General features: G+C 54.1%; 1 protein-coding gene across 1 annotated transcript; it reads right to left on the bottom strand.

Annotated features, from left to right (window-relative positions):
• Positions 1 to 1,049: 1,049 nt before the first annotated feature.
• Positions 1,050 to 18,573, bottom strand: AHNAK (AHNAK nucleoprotein). The gene is given in 5 exon segments (XM_023746777.1): positions 1,050 to 3,155; positions 3,158 to 15,881; positions 16,990 to 17,177; positions 17,600 to 17,756; positions 18,012 to 18,573. Coding segments are annotated over 4 exon segments (14,349 nt in total). The 5' UTR covers positions 18,012 to 18,573; the 3' UTR covers positions 1,050 to 1,875.
• Between the last annotated feature and the right edge of the window lie 673 nt (positions 18,574 to 19,246).

Below are 19,246 nucleotides of genomic sequence, written 5' to 3'. Positions count from 1 at the left end.
ACACCCCACAGAGCTGTCAGCTTCAGAACTGAGGGTCAGGGGTTGGGCTTGGGCCTGTGGTTGAGTGACAGAAGCACCCTGGGAGGTGCCAGGCCCATCGGGACAGAAGGCAGCGGTGGAGGCGTGTGCCAGGAGTGTGTGTGTGGCCTCCGGTATGCGTGTGCCCTCACTCGAGTGTGTGTGGAGGGGCTCACGTGCCCTCTCAGACTCCATCCACACCCTCGTTCTCTCCGCGATTAGCATGTGGCTGTGCCATGGGCGCTGCACGTGTAGACGTGGTGCCCTCGCAGCGACAGACGCCCAAACACCCCAAGGGACTCCGGTCCTATGGATACTCTCCCATTCCATGGACGAGGAACCTGAGGTCCGAGGAGGGTGACGTGTCTTGCCCAATTCACAAAAGCAGCCGTGGGTTGACCATCTTGTGAAGAGCAGCAGGAGGATCAGACACCACCCTTGTTACCCAGCTCTTTCCAAAAGGGACAGCCACCCTGGAGCTCCAACCCCGCCAGGGACAGGGCTGTGCTGGCTGAGGGGATGAATGGGCGGAGCTGGCAGACACTGATCTGAAATCCAAGCAAGGGCAGGCCCCACTGCTGTGGGCAGGAACCCGGCAAGCCTTCCCGGAGGATGGGGTGGGGTGGCGGCTGGGATCTGGCCTGAGGGTGACGGGAGAGCTGCCTCCACTGGCGGAGGCTGCAGCTCCCGGGAAGGGGGTGGGAGGGCTTCATCTACTTGCTTTGGTGTCAGAGGGCACTACCCACTGCCCAGCCATGACCAACATGAGGGGCACTTCCTACAAGGTGAGGGGTAGGTCCCGGCTGGGCTGCCAGTGGACCGAGCCTCCCCTGACTTCTCAGCGATGGTGCACCAGCCTCGCCAGGAGCATCAAGACCCAAGAGTTCCGCCCACCACCCGTTACTGACCCAGCGATGCTGCCACCGGGCGGACCCGGACCCGGACCCGGATCCAGATCCCGTGGGCACTGTGGGGGCTGGTGCACAGCCTCCTGGGGCTTCCTCCCCCAACGCAATGCAAAGGCGCAGACATCAGGTTAATAAACAGCTTTATTTGCCTCTGACAGCATCGATTCTCTTACATTCTTAATTAAGTTGCCATTAAAGTGCGGGGGGGGGGGGAAGTTCTTAATCACGGTAACATTTGTTAAAAGAAACCAGAACTAGCATCGGGAACAGGGTGGCCACGAAGAAAACGCTCCCCTCACCATGCCCAGAAGGGAAGCCCCCGCGCTGAGCCGGGCCGGCCCAACTGCACACAGATTCTAACTCCCTCTCACCCTGACACCACGCAGGCGGGACGCCCACCGCGGGGGGGACAGCAATGGTCAGGGTTTCTAAAGAAACACCCACACGCCCCGCCCGCCCACTCCTCTTGGCCATCGTGGGGGGCTTGCTGTTTGAGTGGACCCAATCTTAGGAGAAACGGGGGTCTGGTTCCCTTTACTGCCTTCTACCCCACCCCACCCTCACTAACAAAAACCCGCAAAGTCATTGCAATGAGAAAGTAAGTGGGTTTCCGATGACCCCAACGCTACCCATGTTCAGTAAAAATAAGGATAATAAACACAAAAGCTGGCGTAGTAAACAGGAGTTCTCCGCGTTCAATGCAAAAAAAAATAAAAATAAAAAGAGAAATCTTAAGGCAAATACTGTTGACTCTGCACGCGGCTGGACAGACCTGGGACTCTGAGGCGTCGGGAGCTCCCGGGGCCCGGGCGGCGGGCCGGCCAGCACCTGCCCTGCGAGGCCAGCTCTTGGCCTTGCTGCTGAGCTGCGGGCGTGCTGCTCTCTGAGGTTATATTACAAACACACCCAAGGCTGTCGCGTTTTATACATGTATGTACACAGAGGCCGGCTACTCTTTCTTTGTGGACACCGCCAGCTCCACCTCGGGCAGCTGGATGCCGACCTTCGTCCCGCTGTCATTGCTGGAGGAAGAGGACAGTCGGGACTTCTTAGAGGCCAAGGACACCCCGCTCCCCTGTAACTTGCCTGCCTCGTCATCACTTCCAGTCACCTCATAATGACCTTTGCTCTTTGACCCTAATCCACCAAAGGTACCAAACTTCAGCTTCCCGTGTTTCCCTTTGACCTTTCCGCCTTCCAGCGACACTTCGCCGCCTTCGAACTCCAGAGTCCCGGTCGGCGTGGACGGCGCCGAGAGCTCTCTTTCGTCGCTGAAGGAGTTGGAGCGGTGCCGCGGCTTCTTGCTTTTAAACAAGGAGAACTTGGCTTTGGGCGAAGATGCTTCGGCCTCTACCTCTCCTTCCAAAGAGCCCAGGCTGGCCTTCGAGCTCTTCAGGTCCCCTTTGGACCCCGAGATGGAGGCCTCTGGCGAGCCGGTGACGCCGCCTTTCCCTTTCGGTTTGGAGAAATTGAACTTGGGCATTTTGATTTTGGACTTCTTCAGTTTGACGTCGGACTCTTCCCACTCGCCCTCTCCGGCACCAGCCTGGACGCTGGCCTCGCCTTTGGGGAAGTTGATATCCACCCCCACTTCTCTGCCAACCAGCTCGCGGCCAGAGAAGGCGAACTTGGGGATCTTCATCTTAGGGAATGTTACTTTTCCAGATCTGCTTTCCAAGTGACCTTGCGGCCCGGACACGCTTAGCCCAGGACCCTGGAGTCCAATCTGGCCTCCTTTCCCTCCTCCTTCCACCTTTGGTCCTGAGAAATGAAGTCCACCGGCCAGCGTGGGTGCACCCAGGTCGAGAGCAGAGACCTGGGGGCCTTTCCACTCGACCCCAGAACCTTTGGTGCCCAGATGCCCTTCACCCAGGCTGATGTCTGGGGCGCTGACACCCCCTGAAACATCCACACCTCCTTTGATTTTCGGGCCCTTCAAGCTGACACCAAGCTCGGACTCAGGAGACGCCATAGCAAACGAAGGTCCTTTCACGCTAATGTCAGGAGCGGCCCCGTGGACACCGATTCCCGAACTTTTCAGGTCGCCTTTGATTTCAGGGCCAGAAACCTGCCCCGTGGGGAGTCTCACCTTCCCCCCCTGCAGCTCCAGACCGCACGCAGGGGCCTTGATGCCAGGCATGTGGAGGTTCCCTTCCAGGCCATGAACACTCACGCCCGGGAGCCCTCCTCCGACGGAGGGCCCGTGCAGCTCCCCCGTGCCCCCGAGCTCCCTCTCACTTTTGGTCCTTCCAAGTTCAAGTCCACGTCCGGTGCCGAGATTTGAGGCCCTTTCACGTTGAGGCCTCCGAGGTTCACGTCCATGCCCGGCCCCTTCAGTTCTCCAGTAACCTGGGGCCCCTTGATGTTAACGTCCAAGTCAGACCCCGGAGTGGAGATGCCAAACTGGGCCAGCTTCATTTGGGGGAGTTTAATGCCACCTTCAGGTGCCTCCCAGCTTAGATCCGGAGCACCTACTGAGACTTTAGGGCACTTGATGTCACCAGAGACACCCAGGTCTCCCTTCACACTTGGTCCTTTCAAGTTCAGGTCGAGGTCAGGTCCAGAGACTTTGGGCATAGAGAGGTTCACGGAAGGCAAGTCTACTCTCGACCCCTTCAGAGACACATCAGGCCCTTCCAGCTTAACCCCCGGCGCACTCAGGTTTCCTTCCAGCGAGGGCAGCTGGGCATGGACCTCCGCTCCCCCGCCCTCCATCTTCACGCCGGGGACGCCGATCTTGGGCATCGAAAACTTGGGGAACTTGATTTTCGCTTCTGGACCTTGCAGATCTACGTCTGGTCCTTCCAGGCCCACGCTGGGGACATCACCCTTTACCTTTGGTCCTTTCAAGCTAACGTTCACATCGGGGACGGAGACTTGAGGGGCAGAAATGCCGAAGGACGGTGCTCTGACTTTAGCATCTGGGCCTTCAATGTGGACGTCAGGTGCCTCCACATTAATCCCTGGCGAGGAAACATCCAGGTCACAGGCCTGGATTTCGCCCTCCATTCTGGGGCTAGGGAGGGAGGCCTCCGCTTTAAATTTAGATGATTTAATGTCAAATTCTACATCAGGGAAGTACATCTTTCCAAACATAGATTTCTTGGTTTTAGGAGATTTCACATCGACTTTAAGTGTGGCATCCGGCCCGGCAACATTCACGTCTACATCAGGAGCCTTGAGACTGGCATCAATTTCGCCGCCAGGAACATTCAAATCAAATCCTTGTTTCTTGGTTTTAATTTTGGGACCACTCATGTGAATCTTGGGCATTTTAAACTTACTTTTCTTGCCCTTGCCACCGACACTAATTTCAGGAGCCTCGACGTTTAGCTCTGCCTCAGGAACAGTCACATCGACCGAGGGTGACTTGAAGTCAGCTTTGGGGCCTTTTGCCCCAAATCCTAACTTGGGTTTCTTAAGTTTGGGAATTTTAACATCTGGCCCCTCAAGGTTGACATCTGGGCTCTCCATGTGTACATCTAAGGTTGGAGCTTCTAGGTCAACTTTAGGCCCCTTAAGGTCCAGTTCACCGCCTTCTAATTTGGGCCCAGAAATTCCTATTTTGGGTGTCTTGAGATGCAAATCAACATCAGGAACAGTTACTTTAGGGGCAGATATATCCAGTGATGGCATCTTCAAATGTGGGCCACTGAGTTTGGCATCAGGGCCTTCAAAATCCAGACCTGGACCTTTCAAGTCTACTTCTGGGCCTTTGAAAGTACCTTCCATCTTAGGGACAGACACATCAAAATCTCCTTTGACTTTGGGTCCCTTCAAATCTAGGTCAACATCAGGCATGGAGATTTTGGGAGCTTTGATATTTATCTCAGGCATCTTAAACTTGGGACCCTTCAGTTTCGCATCTGGCCCTTCAATATTCACATCTGGGACATCAATGTCCATCTTAGGTCCTGAGACACTGATGTCAGCCTTGGGCAGGTTCACATCCACATCTGGGCCCTCTCCTTTGAAGCCTGGCATGCTGAACTTGGGCATTTTCACCTTGGGCATCTTCAGGTGCCAGTCGGGACCATGCATGTCCACATCAGGGACATCGATGTCCACTTTGGGGCCTTTGATGTCAATTCCAGGGCCCTTGAGGTCACCTTCCACCATAGGCAGGGAAACATCCACATCGCCCTTCATTTTGGGGCCCTTCAGGTTCAAGTCAAGGTCAGGCATGGAGATCTTAGGAGCTTTGATGTTCATCTCAGGCATCTTGAACTTGGGACCCTTCAGTTTCGCATCTGGGCCTTCAATATTCACATCTGGAACATCAATGTCCACCTTGGGTCCTGAGACATCAAAGTCAGCCTTGGGCAGGTTCACATCCACATCTGGGCCCTCTCCTTTGAAGCCCGGCATGCTGAACTTGGGCATTTTCACCTTGGGCATCTTCAGGTGCCAGTCGGGACCATGCACGTCCACATCAGGGACATCGATGTCCACTTTGGGGCCTTTGATGTCAAGTTCAGGGCCCTTGAGGTCACCTTCCACTTTGGGCAGAGAAACGTCCACATCGCCCTTTACTTTAGGACCCTTCAGGTTCAGGTCGACTTCAGGCATGGAGATCTTGGGTGCTTTGAGATGCAGGTCAGGCATTTTGAACTTGGGGCCCTTGAGTTTCCCTTCCGGGCCATGAATGTCAATGTCAGGAGTGTCTATGTCCACCTTGGGTCCTGAGACATCAATGTCAGCCTTGGGCAGGTTCACATCCACTTCAGGGCCCTCTCCTTTGAAGCCTGGCATGCTGAACTTGGGCATCTTCACCTTGGGCATCTTCAGGTGCCAGTCTGGGCCATGAACATCCACATCTGGGACATCGATATCCACTTTGGGGCCTTTGATGTCAACGTCAGGGCCTTTTAAGTCACCTTCCACCTTAGGCAGAGAAACATCTACATCACCTTTCACCTTAGGACTTTTCAGATGCAAATCAAAGTCAGGCATGGAGATCTTGGGGGCCTTGATGTTCATCTCTGGCATCTTGAATTTGGGGCCCTTCAGTTTTGCATCCGGACCTTCAATATTGACATCTGGCATTTCAACATCTACTTTGGGTCCTGAGACATCAATGTCAGCCTTGGGCAGGTTCACATCCACTTCTGGGCCTTCTGCTTTGAAGCCAGGCATGCTGAACTTGGGCATTTTCATCTTGGGCATTTTCAGGTGCCAGTCTGGGCCATGAACATCCACATCTGGTGCATTAATGTCCACTTTGGGGCCCTTGATGTCAACTTCAGGGCCTTTCAGATCACCTTCCACCTTAGGCAAGGAAACATCCACATCTCCTTTGACCTTAGGACCTTTCAGATGCAAATCGAAGTCAGGCATGGAGATCTTGGGGGCCTTGATGTTCATCTCAGGCATCTTGAACTTAGGACCTTTCAGCTTTCCCTCAGGTCCCTCAATATTCATGTCAGGGCCTTCCAGGTCCACTTTGGGTGCTGAGACATCGATGTCAGCTTTGGGCAGGTTCACATCCACTTCTGGGCCCTCTCCTTTGAAGCCAGGCATGCTGAATTTGGGCATTTTCACCTTGGGCATCTTCAGGTGCCAGTCTGGGCCATGGACGTCCACATCAGGGGCATTCATGTCCACTTTGGGACCTTTGATGTCAATCTCAGGGCCTTTCAGATCCGCTTCCATCTTGGGAAGAGAAACGTCCATATCACCCTTCACCTTGGGGCCTTTCAGGTTTAAGTCAATGTCAGGCATGGAGAGCTTGGGAGCCTTTAGGTGCATCTCTGGCATCTTGAATTTAGGCCCCTTCAATTTCCCCTCTGGGCCTTCAATGTTAATGTCAGGAGTGTCAATGTCCACTTTGGGGCCCTTGATGTCCACCTCAGGGCCCTTTAGGTCACCTTCCACTTTTGGCAAAGACACGTCTAGATCGCCCTTCATTTTGGGGCCCTTCAGGTTCAGATCAATGTCAGGCATGGAGATGTGGGGAGCTTTGATGTTCATCTCAGGCATCTTGAATTTGGGGCCCTTCAGTTTCGCATCTGGACCTTCGAGACTCACATCGGGAACATCAATGTCGGCCTTGGGCAGGTTTATGTCCACATCTGGGCCCTCTGCTTTGAAGCCCGGCATGCTGAACTTGGGCATTTTCACCTTGGGCATCTTCAGGTGCCAGTCTGGGCCATGAACATCCACATCAGGGACATCGATGTCCACTTTGGGCCCTTTGATGTCAATCCCTGGACCTTTCAGCTCTCCTTCCACTTTGGGAAGAGAAACATCCACATCACCTTTTACCTTGGGACCCTTCAGATTTAAATCAATGTCAGGCATGGAGATCTTGGGAGCTTTAATATTCATGTCAGGCATCTTGAGTCTGGGACCTTTTAAGCCTCCTTCTAGACCTTCCACATTGATTTCTGGGCCCTCAATGTCCACTTTGGGAGCCTCTATGTTGATATCTCCTTTTGGCAGATCCACAGACATATCTGGCCCTTCTGCTTTGAAGCCAGGCACGCCAAACTTGGGCATTTTCATCTTGGGCATTTTCAAATTCCAGTCTGGACCATGAACATCCACATCAGGTGCATCAAGATGGACTTCTGGTGCCTTAATATCCACTTGGGGTCCTTTAAAGTCAGCTTCTACATCAGGGCCTGCCACATTCAAGTCTCCTTTGACTTTAGGACTTTTCAGGTTTAACTCTACATCAGGCATAGAAACTTTAGGGGATGAAATACTCAGGAAAGGCATTTTGAACTTGGAGCCTTTTACTTTTCCTTGGACTTCGACATCAGGAGCGTTGATGTCAACTTTCGGGCCTGTTACATCAATATCTGGCTTTTTAACTTTGACATCCACCTCAGGTGTCTGGACTTTGGAGCCCGAAAAATTAAATTTGGGAAGCTTAAAACGAGATTTCTTTGACTTGCCTTCAATATTGAGCTTAGGACCAGAAATGTCCACTTCTGGGCCCTTTACATCCAACTTGGGAGCTTTAATGTCACCTTCTAATTTGGGCCCAGAAACATCAACCTCTCCCTTAAGCTTTGAACCTTTCAAATTCAGGTCAATTTCTGGCATGGAGATCTTGGGCATGTTTACATGCATGTCAGGCATCTTCACTTTGGGGCCTTTTAGTTTGCCTTCTGGACCATGAATGTCAACAGCCGGAGCATCTAGATCTACCTTCGGGCCCTTGATGTCAAGAGTAGGCCCTTTCAAATCACCTTCTACATTTGGAAGTGAAACATCCACCTCTCCTTTCATTTTAGGGCCTTTAAGATTAAGGTCCAAATCTGGCATGGAGATCTTAGGAGCTTTGATGTTCATCTCTGGCATCTTGAACTTGGGGCCCTTCAGTTTTGCATCTGGACCTTCGATATTCACATCTGGACCTTCAATGTCCACCTTGGGTCCTGAGACATCAAAGTCAGCCTTGGGCAGGTTCACATCCACTTCAGGGCCCTCTCCTTTGAAGCCAGGCATGCTGAACTTGGGCATTTTCACCTTGGGCATCTTCAGGTGCCAATCAGGACCATGAACATCCACATCTGGAACATCAATGTCCACTTTAGGGCCTTTAATATCCACTTCAGGAACTTTAATCTCACCTTCCACTTTTGGTAAAGACACGTCCACATCACCTTTCACTTTGGGGCCTTTCAGGTTCAGATCAATGTCAGGCATGGAGATCTTGGGAGCTTTGATGTTCATCTCAGGCATCTTGAACTTGGGGCCCTTCAGTTTCGCATCTGGGCCTTCAATATTCACATCTGGACCTTCAATGTCCACCTTGGGTCCTGAGACACTGATGTCAGCCTTGGGCAGGTTCACATCCACTTCAGGGCCCTCTCCTTTGAAGCCTGGCATGCTGAACTTGGGCATTTTCACCTTGGGCATCTTCAGGTGCCAGTCTGGGCCGTGAACATCCACGTCTGGGACATCGACGTCCACTTTGGGGCCCTTGATGTCGACTTCAGGGCCTTCAACTTTAGGCAGAGAAACATCAACATCACCCTTTACTTTGGGACCTTTCAGATGCATGTCAAAGTCAGGCATGGAGATCTTGGGGGCCTTGATGTTCATCTCAGGCATCTTGAACTTAGGACCTTTCAACTTTCCTTCTGGCCCTTCAATGTTAACATCAGGGCCCTCAATGTCCACCTTGGGTCCAGTTACATCAATGTCAGCCTTGGGCAGGTTCACATCCACTTCTGGGCCCTCTCCTTTGAAGCCTGGCATGATGAACTTGGGCATTTTCATCTTGGGCATCTTCAGGTGCCAGTCTGGGCCTTGAACATCCACATCTGGAGCATCAATGTCCACTTTGGGGCCCTTGAGGTCACCTTCCACCTTCGGCAGGGAAAGGTCTATGTCTCCTTTGACCTTAGGACCTTTCAAATGTAAATCTACATCAGGCATGGAGATCTTTGGGGCTTTGATGTTCATCTCTGGCATCTTAAATTTAGGCCCCTTGATTTTTCCCTCTGGACCCTCAATGCTCACATCTGGGGCTTCAATGTCAACCTTGGGTCCGGAGACGTCAATGTCAGCCCTGGGCAGGTTCACATCCACTTCTGGGCCCTCTCCTTTGAAGCCTGGCATGCTGAACTTGGGCATTTTCATCTTGGGCATCTTCAGGTGCCAGTCTGGGCCATGAACTTCAGGAGCACTTATGTCTACTTTGGGGCCCTTGACGTTCACATCTGGTACTTTAATTTTACCTTCTACTTCAGGCACAGACACATCGACATCCCCCTTGATTTTCGGTCCTTTCAGATTTAGGTCCACATCAGGCTTAGATATATTTGGGGCTTTGAAATGCATGTCAGGCATCTTGAACTTGGGGCCTTTCAATTTGCCCTCAGGTCCTTCAATGTCGATATCTGGCCCACTGATGTCACCTTTGAGGTCGCCTTCCAATTTGGGAACATCGACATCCACCTCTCCCTTGACCTTGGGGCTTTTTAAGTGTAGATTAATGTCTGGCATGGAGATTTTAGGAGTTTTAAAATGCATGTCTGGCATCTTGAATTTAGGACTTTTCCATTTGCCATCTGGGCCTTCCACAGCTACATCTGGCATGTCAACGTCCAATTTGGGGCCCTTAACATCCAATTCTGGACCCTTTAGCTCTCCTTCCATCTTTGGGGCTGAAACATCCAAGTCTCCTTTAATTTTAGGGCCCTTTAAGTTGAAGTCCACATCAGGCATGGAGATCTTGGGGGCATGGAAGTGCATGTCAGGCATCTTGAACTTGTGCCCTTTCAACTTTGCATCAGGACATTCGAGATCAACGTCAGGCACCTTCACATCCACGCTGGGGCCCTTCAAATCTCCCTCCAATTTCGGCACAGACACATCAACATCGCCTTTGACTTTGGGGCCTTTCAAGTGTAAGTCCACATCAGGCATGGAGATCTTGGGGGCATGGAAATGCATGTCAGGCATCTTGAACTTGGGGCCCTTCAGCTTCCCTTCTGGTACCTCAAGGCTCACGTCTGGGGCTTCAATGTCAACCTTGGGTCCAGAGATGTCGATGTCAGCCTTGGGCAGGTTCACATCCACTTCTGGGCCCTCTCCTTTGAAGCCCGGCATGCTGAACTTGGGCATTTTCATCTTGGGCATCTTCAGGTGCCAGTCTGGTCCATGCACATCCACATCTGGGACGTCAACGTCCACTTTGGGTCCTTTGAGGTCCACATCTGGCACTTTCATTTCACCTTCTATCTTGGGCACTGACACATCCACATCCCCTTTGACTTTGGGGCCTTTCAAGTTGAAGTCCACATCAGGCATGGAGATCTTGGGGGCCTTGAAGTGCATGTCAGGCATCTTGAACTTGTGCCCTTTCAACTTTGCATCAGGACATTCGAGATCAACGTCAGGCACCTCCACATCCACCCTGGGGCCCTTCAAATCTCCCTCCAATTTCGGCACAGACACATCAACATTGCCTTTGACTTTGGGGCCTTTCAAGTGTAAGTCCACATCAGGCATGGAGATCTTGGGAGTCTTGAAGTGCATGTCAGGCATCTTGAACTTGGGGCCCTTCAGCTTCCCTTCTGGTACCTCAAGGCTCACGTCTGGGGCTTCAATGTCAACCTTGGGTCCAGAGATGTCGATGTCAGCCTTGGGCAGGTTCACATCCACTTCTGGGCCCTCTCCTTTGAAGCCCGGCATGCTGAACTTGGGCATCTTCACTTTGGGCATCTTCAGGTGCCAGTCTGGTCCATGCACATCCACATCTGGTGCAGCAATGTCCACTTTGGGCCCTTTGAGGTCCACATCTGGCACTTTCATTTCACCTTCTATCTTGGGCACTGACACATCCACATCCCCTTTGACCTTGGGGCCTTTCAAGTGTAAGTCCACATCAGGCATGGAGATCTTGGGGGCCTTGAAGTGCATGTCTGGCATCTTAAACTTAGGGCCTTTTATCTTTCCTTCAGGACATTCAATATCAATATCTCCAACATCCACATCCACCTTAGGGGCTTTCACGTCTATTTCAGGAACTTTTAAGTCTCCTTCCACTTTAGGAAGGGAAACATCCACATCGGTTTTCAGTTTAGGAGCTTTCAGGTTAAGTCCAACATCAGGCATAGAAATTTTGTGTGTCTGTATATTCATGCTTGGCATCTTGAACTTGGGGCCCTTTAGTTTCCCCTCTGGACCTTCAAGAGTCACATCTGGAGCATTAATGTCCACCTTGGGTCCAGAGACATTAATGTCGGCTTTGGGCAGGTTCACATCCACTTCTGGGCCCTCTCCTTTGAAGCCCGGCATGCTGAACTTGGGCATTTTCACCTTGGGCATCTTCAGGTGCCAGTCTGGGCCATGAACTCCCATGTCTGGTGCATTAATGTCTACTTTGGGCCCTTTAATATTGACATCAGGAGTCTGTATCTCTCCTTCTACTTTTGGGACAGTCACGTCATAATCTACTTTCATTTTAGAACCTTTCAAATGCAAACCAACATCTGGTATTGGTATCTTCTGAGGCTTTATGTTCATTTCTGGCATCTTAAATTTAGGACCTTTTAGTTTTGCATCTGGACCTTCAATGTTCACATCTGGAACTTCAACATCCACCTTGGGTCCTGAGACATCTAAGTCAGCCTTGGGCAGGTTCACATCCACTTCTGGGCCCTCTCCTTTGAAGCCCGGCATGCTGAACTTGGGCATTTTCACCTTGGGCATCTTCAGGTGCCAGTCTGGGCCATGAATATCCACATCTGGAGCACTGATGTCAGCTTTGGGCCCTTTAAGGTTGACATCTGGCACTTTTATTTCACCTTCTACATCAGGCAAAGACACATCCGCATCTCCCTTTAGTTTTGGTCCCTTAAGATTCAAATTCACATCAGGCATGGAGATCTTGGGAGCCTTGAAGTGCATGTCAGGCATCTTAAACTTTGGACCCTTCAGCTTCCCTTCTGGTCCCTCAAGACTCACATCTGGAGCTTCAATGTCAACCTTGGGTCCGGAGATGTCAATGTCAGCCTTGGGCAAGTTCACATCCACTTCTGGGCCCTCTGCTTTGAAACCAGGCATGCTGAACTTGGGCATTTTCATCTTGGGCATCTTCAGGTGCCAGTCTGGTCCATGCACATCCACATCTGGGACGTCAACGTCCACTTTGGGTCCTTTGATGTCAACATCTGGCACTTTCATTTCACCTTCTATCTTGGGCACTGACACATCCACATCCCCTTTGACTTTGGGGCCTTTCAAGTTGAAGTCCACATCAGGCATGGAGATCTTGGGGGCCTTGAAGTGCATGTCAGGCATCTTGAACTTGGGACCCTTCAGCTTCCCTTCTGGTCCCTCAAGGCTCATGTCTGGAGCTTCTATGTCAACTTTGGGTCCAGAGATGTCGATGTCAGCCTTGGGCAGGTTCACATCCACTTCTGGGCCCTCTGCTTTGAAGCCAGGCACGCTGAACTTGGGCATTTTCATCTTGGGCATTTTCAGGCTCCAGTCTCCACCTTGTACTTCCACATCTGGTGCTTTAATGTCTACGCTGGGCCCTTTGAGGTCCACGTCTGGAACTGTCATCTCACCTTCTAGTTTTGGTGCAGACATCTCTAGATTTCCTTTCATTTTGGGTCCTTTAAGATTGAGGTCAACATCTGGCAGAGTCATCTTAGGAGCTTTGAAGTGCATCTCAGGCATCTTAAACTTGGGGCCTTTCAACTTCCCTTCAGGTCCCTCAAGGCTCAGATCTGGAGCACTAACATCGATCTTGGGTGCAGAAAGGTCTACATCAGCCTTGGGCAGGTTCACATCCAATTCTGGACCCTCTCCTTTGAGGCTGGGCATGGTAAATTTGGGCATTTTCATCTTGGGCATCTTGAGGTTCCAATCAGGACCATGAACTTCAACATCTGGGGCACTGACATCTACTTTTGGCCCTTTCAGGTCACCTTCCAGCTTTGGCACTGTAACATCATATTCTCCCTTTACCTTGGGACCTTTCATGTGCAAGTCCACCTCAGGCATGGAGATCTTGGGGGCCTTGATGTTCATCTCAGGCATCTTAAACTTGGGACCCGTCAGCTTCCCTTCAGGTCCTTCAATATTCACATCTGGAATGTCCACATCCACCTTGGGTCCTGAGATGCCAATGTCAGCTTTAGGCAGGTTCACATCCACGTCTGGGCCCTCTGCTTTGAAGCCAGGCATGCTGAACTTGGGCATTTTCATTTTGGGCATCTTCAAGTTCCAGTCTGGGCCTTGAACGTCCACATCTGGAACATCAATGTCCAACTTGGCACTTTTAAGTTCAACATCAGGAACTTTAATCTCACCTTCAGCCTTTGGCACCGTAACATCGTATTCTCCTTTTACACTAGGGCCTTTCAAATGTAAGTCCACATCTGGCATGGAGATCTTCGGGGCCTTGATATTCATCTCGGGCATCTTAAATTTGGGTCCTTTCAATTTTCCTTCTGGTCCCTCAATTCTCACATCTGGAGCAGTCACATCTACCTTGGGCCCGGAAATGTCCACATCAGGCTTGGGCAGGTTCACATCCACATCTGGGCCCTCTGCTTTGAACCCTGGCACACTGAACTTGGGCATTTTCATCTTGGGCATCTTCAGATGCCATTCTGGGCCGTGAACATCCACATCTGGGGCATTAACGTCCATCTGGGGGCCTTTCAGTTCCCCTTCAAGTTTTGGTACCGTTACATCGTACTCTCCTTTCACCTTGGGGCCTTTCACATGCAGATCTACGTCAGGCATGGAGATCTTTGGTGTCTTGACACTCACTTCAGGCAACTTCATATCAGGACCTTTAAGTTTGCCCCCCAGGCCTCCTATGTTGACATCTGGAGCTTCCATGTTGACGCTGGGCCCCGTAATACGGACATCTCCTTTGGGTAGATTTACGTCTATATCTGAGCCTTCTCCTTTGACTCCTGGAGTGCTGAACTTGGGCATTTTCATCTTGGGCATTTTCAGGTTCCATTCCGGGCCATGAAGTTCCACATCCGGGGCGCTGACATCCACTTTGGGGCCTTTGACATCCATCTCGGGGACTTTGACTTTCCCTTCTACTTTGGGGAGGGTGACATCTACACCCCCTTTCACTTTCGGTGCAGCCACATTTAAGTCTACATCTGCCATGGAGATACTGCAGGTTCCCATTTTTCCAGAAGGACCACTCAGCTTCGGTCCTACCAGAGTCCCCTCTAGGCTGGGTGTCTCTATGTCCACTTTGGAGCCTTTAACTGCCACTTGAGGGCCTTTGACATCACCTTGCATTCCCGGAGCGGAAACCTTAATATCTCCTCTCAGCTTGGAGGACCCCAGGCTCAGATCCACATCCTGCATGGAGATTTTAGGTTTCTGAATAATCATTTCAGGAGTCTTGACTTTAGTACCCTTCAGCTTCCCTTCCAGCCCCCCGGTAGCAACCTCGGGCAGGCTGACGCCCCCAGAGACCCCAGGAAGAGTCATGTCACCTGTGGGTAGTGTCACGTCAATTCCAGTTCCCTCTCCCTTAGATCCTGACACAGAGAATTTGGGAGCTTTCATCTTGGGCATATTTAGTTTGCCTCCAGGCCCATGAATATCAACATCAGGGCCTTGACCTTCCACATGGGGGCCGGTGATGGTGCCCTTGATTTGGGGAGCAGAGATGTCCACCCCTATGCTCCCCTGTGGCTTGGCACCTTTCAGGCCTAGGTCTCCCTCAAATGATGGCCCGGTAATTTGGGGGCCCTTCAGTTTCCCCTTAAGCCCCTGAACCGTGGCACAGGGAGCACCGATGGTCATGCCTGGCTGGCCTCCCTTGTGCCCCACAGAGAATTCAGGTGCAGAAACACTCAACCCTGCCTCTGGGGCCTGGTGCTGGGGCCCTGTTGAGACACCAAATTTTGGCATCTTCATGGTGGGAATTTTAATTTTCCCATTATTGTCACTCTCAAGAGATGGGCCCTGAACCTCTACTGCCCCACCGCCAAGAGAAGACGAAATGCCCACTCCTGGAACGTGGATCCCCCCTTTGCCGCCCAAGTCCAAGCCCTTTGCACCGACACTGATGTCTGGGCTTCCCACCTTTATCCCCGGCACGGTGACCTGCAGCTTCGAGTGGCCAGCACCGTGGAGCTCTGGTCCCGAGGTGGCAATGGAGCCTGCTCGAATGTCCACAGCAGAGCCTGTGGCCGGAGACGCTGCCCCCGAGCCCGAGGGCAGCCTGATCACGGTCTTCCCAGACTGGGTCTCCACATCCACAGTGGAGATTTCGGTCAGCTCGTGCCGTGGAATCTTGAACTTGAACTCAGGGCTGCTGATGTCGATGTCCTTGGCTCCTTCCCGGCCCGTCACATCCACAGTGTAGGCCGTGACCCTTCTGGTCACCGTGATGGTGCGGCTCTGGGTCTCCCCAGGCTCCCCTTCCACTCCGTCCTCCGACTTCAGCCGGGGCTTGATCTTCGTGGCATAGATGCGCTGGTACTCCTCGTCATCCCCGCTCTGCAGAGAGACAGCCCGGCAGAGGTTGCAACAGAGTCTGCCTGAGGTACCGACGCCCGGCCGCAGCCCAGCCTTTTCCCAAAGAAGCCGGGACCAAAACGGGTCCACGGAGCCTCCTGGGGCAGAGCACAGAGGGCTGACGAAAGGGGCTGACAACCACATCAGAGGAGGAAAGCAAATGACGTGGGGCAACTCCGGAAAGCAAAAGCCATGGGGTGACGAGGGTGTAGACGGCTGGACAGCACGGTCTGGGAGAAGGATTTGCAATCAATTCTAGACTCAAGTCGGCCAGTCAAGTACCCAGGATGCCTCTGAGCGGCCAGCTCTGCACTGACTTGACCCTAAGGCTCTCAACTCTCAACTCCCCGGTGTGTTTGTTTAAGCAGGAGGGGGACCCTCCCAAGGATCCCCGAAAGCTGGGTGGAGAGTGGCTGTGCTTGGGCGAACCCCCCCTGTGAGCACCCATTCTTTGTTGCATAAACAAGTCGTCAGAAGGAGCAGGGAATCGTCCCACAGGCACTTTGCAGCCCAGCTTCCGACTCACAGGCGAGTCCAGGCCTCCGGAAGCAGAAAAATGCTCTGTGAGCGCGAGGGCCGGTGCGGCTCAGTCGGTTGAGCATCATCCCGTGCACCGAGATGTCGCCGGTTGGATTCCTGGTCAGGCTGCCTGGGTTGCAGCTCAATCCCCAGTAGGAGGCGTGCAGGAGGCAGCCGACTGATGTTTCTCTCTCTCTCCATCTCCCTTCCTCTCTCTCTAAAATCAATAAAACACATATTTTAAAAAGAAAAGAAAAGAAAAATGTTCTGTGAGGCAGAACTGGGCACCTGTGAAATCATTCCCAAGATTCCGGCAAAGCACCCGGGGCCCAGCAGCATGCGTGGCTCCCGGCTGCGGCGCTCTGAAGAGACTGACTCTGAGGGGCAGCACCAGCCACGTGCCACACGGAACAACCAGGAACAACCAGGCTGACTCAACAGAGTGCAGAGGGTGAGCTCAGGAGAAGGAATGGCAAGAGAGGCCCGCAGGCAGACAGAAGCCTCGGGAAGGGGGACCGGCGGGCGGCGTGGCCGGGAGCTCAGGGCGCGGACGGGCCGGCGAGGCACTCACCAGAACCACTTCAGAGGTGCGGGAGCTGAAGACTTCGTGCGTCCAGGTCTGGCCCGGCTCGGGGGAGCGGTCCCCCTTCCGGTGCAGCTTCAGACCCACCGTGTGGTGCCCCATGGTACTCAGCAGCTGCGTCACCTCGCCCGACTGCAGGTTGTCAAAGTAGATGGTGGCACCCACAATCTGGTCCCCTGAGCCGGGAGGAACAAGAAGCGGGTCTCAGAAAGCAACACACGCACACACACACACACACACACATCGAATGCATGTCATGCAAGGCGGCTGTGGTAGTGCCCACTGTACAGATGAGAAAACTGAGGCTTAGACAGCTCAACTGATTTGCCCAAAGTGGCCAGAGCTTGTGAGTGGTGGAGTTGGAACTGAGGACGGTGTCCCCGCCCCTCCTCACAGGACCTCCTCCCCCAAGGACTGGGGGCGGGTGACGGACACAGGGTGGGCAAGAGAAGGTAGGGCTTGGGTGCTGACCATCCTGCTGGCACTGGGACCAGGCCCTCCACAGCCACGTGCCCACTTCTGCTTGCCCCCTGCCCTTCCCTCCACCACCCACACCCACCCCAACCCAGCACCCAGCCCACACCCCGAGGGGACTCACCCTCCTTGACCACCCCCGTGCGGGCCGCAGGGGAGTTCTGCACGACCTCCTGCACGAAGACGCCATCGTCCCTCTGGGCAATGGTCAGCCCGTGGGAGCCGCTGCCCTGCCAGTTGGGCAGCAGCAGCTCCCGCGTTGTCTCCTCCTCCTTCTCCATCTGAGATGAGGGAAGGGAATGAGCTCAAGCGATGAGGGGTGAGAAGGCGGGGGTCTTGGGTGGGTGAGCTCCCGGGGAGTCAAGCACCGTCTGCCGCGGCGGAGATGCTCAAGGAGCAGCAGAGCGGACGGGCAGTGGATGCCACCGGCCGGGAGGGCCCAGCCCCACCGCGCCCACCAAGCCCTGCCACCCCGGGGGTCTTCACCCTCGCCACCCCGCACCGCCACCTCTCTCAGCACCCTCCCCCCTGCTGACCTTTTGCAGGACTCGTCCAGGAGCGAATGCCTTGCCAGGAGCCCGCCCCTCCTTCCGGTCCTCTCCTCGGTCCTCTCCTCAGTCTCTCGCGGAGTCTCAGTCACACAGCCTAGGGAGAAGTCCACAGTGAGGCGTGCGCTCCAACCGCTGGCTCGAACCCCGACCCGCGGCCACGCCAGCGACGGCGGGGTGTTCTGTTCCCCAGGCCGGACCCTCGCTGCTGCCATCCATTCCCTGCAGACGTGACTCAGCCTGGAAGCCCGGAGAGGGGCTCGGAGGCCAGACTCAGTCAGATCGGGCTCTGCACCCTCCCAGCTGGCGGCCCTGGCCAACCCCCTGCGCTTCTCTGACGCTCCGTTTCCTGATCTGTGAGATGGAGATGACAAAGGCGTCGTGAGGAGGAAGGAGAGAGAGGGCGTGCAGAGCTCTGCGCACAGGAGCCTCAGGACGACGCCAGCTTCAGGAGGGAGACGCCGCCGGCCCCAACGGACAGATGGGAAGACCGACAGTCACAGGCCGATTGGCCCAGGTCCACAGTGAGGAGGCGAGTCTGCTGGGCTCGGACCCGAAGCTGTGCCTCCTTCCCCGGCACCCTCTCCTACTGGGCACCCTGTCCTATCGGCCCCCTGTCCTCCCCAGCACCCTCTCTTACAGGGCACCCTGTCCTCCCTGGCACCCTGTCCTCCCTGGCACCCTGTCCTACCCGCACCCTGTCCTACCCGCACCCTGTCCTCCCGGCACCCTGTCCTACCGGCACCCTGTCCTCCCGGCACCCTGTCCTACCAGGGCTGCAGCTCTAACCAGTGAGACTCCTCAGAGCAGACACTCCTGTGGTCTCAGCGCCGGTGGCACCGGCCGGCCTGGGAGCAGGGTGGGGGGGACAGTGACTCTGGGTCGCCCTGTCCAACTCAGTCCTCAGGACCAGGGACCCTCGCCGGCTGGGAGCCGAGCCCTGTCACAGGCAGCAGCTGGACAAAGGAAGCCCAGCCCCCAGGCACGGGCCCGTGCCCCAGAGGCTGGAGTCCAGCTGAGCGGCCTCAGGGACCTGGTGAGTCAGGGCCCATCTGCTGCCCACGCCCGGCGGAGCCAGGCCCCAGGTGCTGGCGCCCGGAGCGCAGACGCCCTGCGGCCCCACGAGGAGCTGGCAGCAGCAGAGGTGCCCCGAGAAGTGCCCTGGACGCGGCCAAAGCCTACAGCCACCCACACAAAATGGTGGCGCCCGCGTCACCGGCAGC

Source organism: Myotis lucifugus, unplaced genomic scaffold (assembly GCF_000147115.1).
Source record: "Myotis lucifugus unplaced genomic scaffold, Myoluc2.0 scaffold_731, whole genome shotgun sequence".
Taxonomy (NCBI): domain Eukaryota; kingdom Metazoa; phylum Chordata; class Mammalia; order Chiroptera; family Vespertilionidae; genus Myotis; species Myotis lucifugus.
Note: the sequence above shows the minus strand (reverse complement) of the source record. Positions and strands in the feature narration are given on the sequence as shown.